At 33.9% G+C, this 7,580-nt stretch overlaps 1 protein-coding gene across 1 annotated transcript in view; it reads left to right on the plus strand.

Moving 5' to 3' along the window:
- Window positions 1–7,580, plus strand: part of LOC106876216 (uncharacterized) — a 105,688-nt gene that overhangs the window by 95,896 nt on the left and 2,212 nt on the right. The window contains exons 37-39 of the mRNA XM_014924684.2: window positions 2,043–2,280; window positions 4,718–4,997; window positions 7,231–7,407. Of these exons, the coding sequence (XP_014780170.1) occupies window positions 2,043–2,280; window positions 4,718–4,997; window positions 7,231–7,407 (695 nt within the window). The remainder of the gene's footprint in view (window positions 1–2,042; window positions 2,281–4,717; window positions 4,998–7,230; window positions 7,408–7,580) is intronic.

Here is a 7,580-nt window from a genome sequence, read left to right on the forward strand (position 1 = left end):
TGTGATTGTCTGGAGGACTATGATAAATAAGAGGGGGCTGAGGACGGAACCTTGGTGGACCCCTACCTCTACCCGGAATTCATTGCTGTACTCATTTCCAACCCTCACCTTACTGGCAGCATCTCTGTACATGGCTCGCACAGCTCTCACTAACCATTCTTCTATCCCAAGTTTCCTCATTGACCACCAGATAAGGGATCGGGGGACCCTGTCAAAGGCTTTCTCCATGTCAACGAAAGCCAGGTACAGAGGTTTATCCATAGCTAGGTATTTCTCCTGCAGCTGTCTCACTAGAAATAAGGCATATATATATATTATTCAACTATGGTAGTAGTTGAATAATATTCTTAAGGCCGTAATTTACTCATATGCAGCATCTTTCAGAGCTTGTCACTAATTCAGTCCTTATCCAAATTGAAAACTGTTAACATTTTTGAAGAGGACTGGTCCCTAGCTACATTTTGGTGTAAAAAATTGAGATTTGGTCCAGTAGAAAAAAGTTTACACCTAAATTTCTAGCAATGTTATAGGAGAATAAGTAACACCTCCGATCAAGTTTAGATCTAAATAACTTTTTTTTTAATTTTAAAAACAAAATATATTTATCTTAGCTTCAATGATAGATGATAGCATGAAGAATTTCATAGTTTTGCTACCATGCAACAAAAATTTGTATAAAAAAAGTTGTGAGGTAAAATACCAGGAAAAAAGTAAAAGTAAGGCAAAAAATTGGATTTTAATATAATTAACTTTTTTTAATTTAAAAATAGACTATATTTTAATTGAGCTTAAATGATAGAGCTCAATTTGAGGAATTTCATAGTATCAATCTCATGCAAGAAAAAAGTTATGAGTGTTTATTTCTCAAATTAAATTTCAGAGTGATAATATAGTTCTATACTTTTTTATGACTATAGTTCTATAAGGGACTTTTAATAAATGTCACCAGCATCATTGAGGTAAGGAAAAGATTATCAAAGACACCGCTAATTGACACATTTAATGCATTATCAATTAACATAATAGCATAGCCTGGAGAACACATGGATTACATGGAAAAATGCAAGCAAGAGAAATAATATTCTTAAGATTATAAAACTGGAAAAGTACCGGACTAGTTATTACAACTGGTAAAGTACAGAACAAGTAAAGATTTTTATTGAAAATATTGCAGCTAAGGATAAAATGTGAATATCAAAAATTATTTTATTTCAATTTACAAAGTAACATTATAATTAAGAAAGGTATCATTGTTTTGTTAAAATACCGATGCCCTAGAATACTTAAAAAATGAGATCCAGAAATACCAATATAGCTACAGTTTTATGCAAAGTAGAATAGTATATATGGTAGGCAAATTCATTATGTAAAAAGTAGGCATTGGGTCAAGACTAAAAATGTGAAGACTTGGCAATAACTTAGGCAATAACTGAAGCAAATTTTACTGTGAATTTGTTGTTATGGGCAGATTTTACCGTAATACATAACTATTTTTTGTATTATTCTATTTATTGTACTAATTATGTACTACTATTATTTTTTACAATCTATTTATAATCAATTTTCAAATTTCTAATTATTAATTAATAATTTTAAAAAATGAATTTTTTTAAAGTACAAGAAATATTTTGAGTTATTTTTTAAATTTTTAATAGAAGTAACAAGTAATAACAAATAAATTCCCTTTATACTTCCCATATCTCTCCCTTTCCAAAATAACTTCTTATATTGAACTCTACTATTTCCCTCTATTTAATTCTCTCATATCCTCTCTGATGAAGGGATATACCTCATGTCCCTGAAACAGCTGTAAGACTACCTTTCTTTTTATAAATGTCCTAGAAATTTCACACTGCCTTGATTTTGTTGTTTCATTTTATTTAACATATATGTATGTGTGTGTGTATATATATATATATATATATATATATATATATATACATACACACACACACATACATATATACTTTCAAACATATATGCATGTGCAAGAATTTTGTCATACTGAATATGTCAAATATCAAAACAATTTTAATTTACAGTTAAATGCACACAATCCCGTGAACAAATAATCTGGAAAGAAAAGACCCGGAAAGTCAAGCGTGATGTGGTTCTTATCCTTGATGAACACAAGCTTATTGCTAAAGAGCCAGCACACAATTATGTCTACAGTTTGTTTGAGCAAGTTCAGGTTAAAGACGCTAGGCTAGGCCTTGTGGCTTATGGTGGGACTTATGGTGGTACGACTGAACACGCTAATGTCTACACAATTGAAGGACAGTAAGGAAGTATTTCACTCTCTTTCTCTCATATCTACGCACACACTTAGGCACACACACATGCCATAGGAAAATAAGAAATATATAATTTGTATGTTATATCTGTCTGTCTGTCTGTCTGTCTCTCTCTCTCTCTATATATATATATTTAAATTGAAAAAAAATAGAGTCAGCAAGAAGGAGTATGGCTAGACAGCTATTTAATATACACTACACATGTTTTGATACAACATAGATCCACATATACACAAGACTTAAATTAAGGCTGAACGAGCTCTTAGGAATGAGAACCCAGGTTCAAAATTTCCCCGAGAAACCTGATGAAGGCTGGAGGGTATATTAGCCGAAAAGTTGTGTTAACAACAAACAAGATGAGGACATATATCTGTCAAATGTAAATAATAGAGCTCTGTTTTGTACTCTACTACATTCCTAATGGAATACACCTTAAAATTATATATATATATATCAGGCTGAGTAAAAAGTAAGCAACGTTTTGAAACTTGAAATTCATCATAATATATTTCAACAATGTGAAAATTTTATTCATCAAAGTAAGTACCATTACAATCAACACATTTTTACCAATAAATTACAAGTTTGTTTATTCAGGCAACATAAAAATCTGGAGTTCTGAAGTTGATGAACTCTTTGAATGCACTTTCAGCTTCGGGTTGATTTTTTTAACTCCTTCTCTCACAAGAAACCATCAAGGTGCTTGAAAAAGTGGTAGTCAGTAGGTCTGGGGAATAAGGGTGGAGAAGAACTTTGTAGCCAAGTTCCCTCAACTTCTGGAGCATCATTAGTGAAACATGTGAAGGAGCATTGTCATGAAGAATGATTGGCCCTCTTCTGTTGACCAGTGTGGGATGGAAGAGTAGCTGTTTTGGCAATTTCATGGCAATATGTTTCTACAGTAACAGTTTTTCCAGGTTTTAAGAAGTTATAGTGGATGAGTCCAGCAGTACACCACCAAACAGTCACCATAACCTTCTTTTTGAAGAGCTCAGGTTTAGGGAAGGTTTCCAATGCTCCATTTTGGTCTAACCACTGCGAAGAATGTTTTTCTATTATTGTACAGAATCCACTTTTCATTGCAAGTTACAATACAGTTGAGAAATGGATTGGTCTGGTTATGGAGAAGAAGCAACGAGCAAATTTCATATCTGCACATTTTCTGATTTTCATTCAAATCGTGTGGTACCCATTTATTGAGCTTTTTTGATTTTCCAATCACATGCAAATGGTTGCAGGCATTTTTCTGGCTAACTTGAAGTTCTTTTGCCAGTTCTCAAGTGGTTTTACATGAATCTTTCTCAATGACAGTCTTTAATTGACCATCATTGTTGACAGATAGGTGTCCACTATGCTCAAGGCTCGGGTCTCCACTGCAAAATCGTTTAAACCATTTTCAAGCTGACCACTCACTGCTCATTTCCTCACCAAACGTTTTGTTGATACTGTGAGCAGTTTCAGCTGCTTTATGTCCTTTTTTTAAGTTGAATAGCAAAATTGCTCGAATACCACGCTTTGACAGTTCCATTTCAGATGATTGTAACAACAGTGAAAAAGATATCATTGTTAATTTATTGATGCATTTGGAGAAGTCTATGTCTCTGTTATCAGAAAATTTGCAAAAAAATTTTTTTAAAAATTCAGAATTCTGCAAAAACCCGATACAAATTCTTCATGGTTCCAAAATGTTACTTACTTTTTACTCAACCTGATATATATATATATATAGTTCACTCTGTAAGGTGGGTAGTGTTAGGAAGGGCATCTAGCCATAAAAACCCTGCCAGAACAGACAAAGGAGCCTGGTGCAATCTTCAGCCAAGCCAGCCCCTATCAAACTGTCCCAGCCCATGCCAACATGGAAAATGGATTTTAAATGATGATGATGATGATGATGATGATATAAACCATAAAAGGCCGGGAGGTATGAGAGATGTATATATTTATTTAACCACTTGACATCTTATGATTACGACCATTTCTCAGCCTTCTTCATGTAGTAATGATTTCAGTGTGGAATTACATTATATTTACATTTTTGCATCAATATGCATACCATGCGTTATACACTACAGCTGTATATTTAATATATCAATGCAAATAATGAAAGCTACCTCGTTAGATCACCAGAACATAGCAGGTGTTAAGAATGAAGTTTAGATGGAAAGTTATGCATGCAGATGCCACAAAAAGAAAATTACAGATAATTTGTTTGATAGCTTTTGACTGTCATTTGATTCCCATTATCGTTATGTGACTATTGTCATGTGATACCTTTATACCATGTGATTTCCTTTGATTAGATTTGCTGTCATGTGATTTTTTTTTTTTTTTTTTTTTTTTGGTTAGGTGATACTTTTCAGTCATGACACACTTTATTTTCTTAATAATATGACTTCTTTTTTCTTCTACTTCTCTTTCAGATATTTTGGAACTGAAGACAACATCCACTTGGCCTTGAAGAACTTAAAGAAGTCAAGTCAAGGCAAACGTGGAGTAGACCATGATGGCCATGGTCACCAGAGCCATGGACATCATGATAAGCACTTTCATAAAGGACACAAAAGTCCATTGTACACTCCGCACAACTCTCATCATTTTGGCCACCAGCTTAGCCCACTTCATGAAGCCCTATTATGGGCAGCTGACTACCCATTTAAGAAAGATTCTGGACGTATGATTATGATATTTGCTGATATTACGGTATGTTAAGATGTCCTAGATCCCCTTGCATGACTATATATATTTTTTATATTTTATTCTCTTCTCCTCTTCTTCTTCCGTTTTTTTGCTATTATTATGATTATTATTATTATTTTATGTTTGACTTTTGCTTTGCATTTGTACAAGTTGGAGCCAAGTTTCACCCAGAGACCTCAAGAGACAACAATTTAGAAGTTCATGTAGGTGTTATACCTAGGGTACCATATATTTGAATTTGTACAGTGTTGTTCTAGAGAATGTGTAAGAAACCATAAGAAAATTATGTGTTTGTTTTAAAATTTGAGATCACATAGACAGTATTTTATGTAGGATATGGGCAGTTCCCATGAGCACTATCTTTTGAACTTCAGCCATTTTGGGGTTTCCTGGTTACTATTATTATTATTATTATCATCACCATTATTATCATCATCATTTGTATTATTATTATTTTCATTATTATTATTACTATTATTATTATTATTATTATTATTATTATTATCATCATCATCATTATTATTATTATCATTATTATTATTATTATTATTATTATTATTATTATTATTATAATTATTATTTAAGACAGTGAGCTGGCAGAATCGTTAGCATGCCAGGCAAAATGCTTGGCGTCATTTCCTCTGTCTTTATGTTCCGAGTTGAAATTCTGCTGAAGTTGACTTTTGCCTTTCATCCTTTTGAGGTTGATAAATTAAGTACCAGTGAAATACTGGAGTCGATGTAACTGATTAGCCTCCTGCTCCCAAATTTCAGGCATTGAGCCTTCAGTAGAAAGGATTATCATTATTATTATTATTATGAAGGTGGTGTGCTGGCAGATTCGCTAGCATGTTAAAATTCCACCAAAGTCGGCTTTGTCCTTCATAATTTTGGAGTAAATAAAATAAGCACTAGTGAAACACTGTGTTAATGTAATCGACCTGCCCCCACACACCTACCAAATTTCAGGCCTTGTGCCTATAATATAAAGGGATTATTATTATTATCATTATTATTATTATCCAAACGTAATCGATGCCAAGCCTGCCTGACTGGCTCCTGTGCCAGTGGCTCATAAAAAGCACCCACTACACTCTTGGAGTGGTTGGCATTAGGAAAGGCATCCAGCTGTAGAAACATTGCCAGATCAGATTGGAGCCTGGTGCAGCCGCTGACTCTCCAAAAGCTCAGTCAAACCGTCCATCCCATGCCAGCATGGAAAGTGGATATTAAATGATGATGATTATTATTATTATTGTTAAGGCAATGGGCTGGTAGAATCATCAGTATGCCAGGTGAAATGCTTAGTGGTATTTCATCTGTCTTCAGATTCTGAGTTCACATTCTGCCAAGGTTGACTTTGCGTTTCATCCCTTTGGGGTCAATAAATTAAGTACTCATGAAACACTGGAGTCGATGTAATCATTAGTGCGCTGGACGAAATGCTTAGTGGCATTTCACCCGTCGCTATGTTCTGAATTCAAATTCTGCCGAGGTTGACTTTGCCTTTCCTTTCAGGGTTGATTAAATAAGTACCAGTTATGCACCGGGGTTGGTGTCATTAACTTAATCCCCTCCCCCAAGCTGCTCTTGAGGCAAAAATTTGAAATCATCATCACCATCATCATTATTATTACTATTATTTAAGGCAGTGAGCTGGCAGAATCGTTAGCATGCCGGGCAAAATGCTTACCAATATTTCACCAGTTGCTATGCTCTGAGTTCAAATTCCGTTGAGGTTGACTTTACCTTTCATCCTTTCGTGGTCAGTAAATTAAGTACCAGTGAAACACTGGGGTCAATGTACGACTAGTTCCTTCTGGGGTCAAGTAATTGACTAGTTCCCTCCCACTCAAAATTTCAGGCCTTGCACCTTTAGTAGAAAGGATTATTATTATTATTATTAATTATCATCATCATCATTATTATTATTATTATTTAAGGTGGCCAACTGGCAGAATTGTTAGAATGCTGGACAAAATGCTTAGTGGTATTTTGTCCATTTTTATGTTCTGAGTTCAAATTCCACTGAGGTTGACTTAGCTTTTCATCCTTTTGGGGTCTATAAAATAAGTACCAGTTGAACACTGGGGTCGATGTAATTGACTTACCACCTCCCCTAAAATTGCTGGCCTTGTGCCAAAATGCAAAACTAATATCTATAGCTGGATATAGTGCCTGATTTTGTTTTCAATATATTGATCTTATTAAAATGTTTTCTCTATCATATTTTCAGACGTTGCAGAATACGACTGATCTGTCTCACATAGTGTCCATGTTAGCGAAAAGAGACATTGTAGTCAACATCTTCACTGACACATCAAAAATAATGAACAAAAAATATTATGGACTGACCCATCAAGGAAAAGTTTTCCACAAAGCAAAGAAAAATATTGAAATCAAAATACCTACTGTAAGTGAAATTGTTCTCATCTTCTTTGCTTTGCTTTTCCTTTTCATTAATTTTACCAGATCAATTGATCAGTTGAGCCATCCATCCATCCATTTTTCTGCTCACTTATTCCTAAGGGTCAGTACAAGTATATATATATATATATATATATATATATATATATATATATATAT

This window comes from Octopus bimaculoides, chromosome 8, assembly GCF_001194135.2.
Source record: "Octopus bimaculoides isolate UCB-OBI-ISO-001 chromosome 8, ASM119413v2, whole genome shotgun sequence".
In the NCBI taxonomy this organism is placed as follows: Eukaryota; Metazoa; Mollusca; class Cephalopoda; order Octopoda; family Octopodidae; genus Octopus; species Octopus bimaculoides.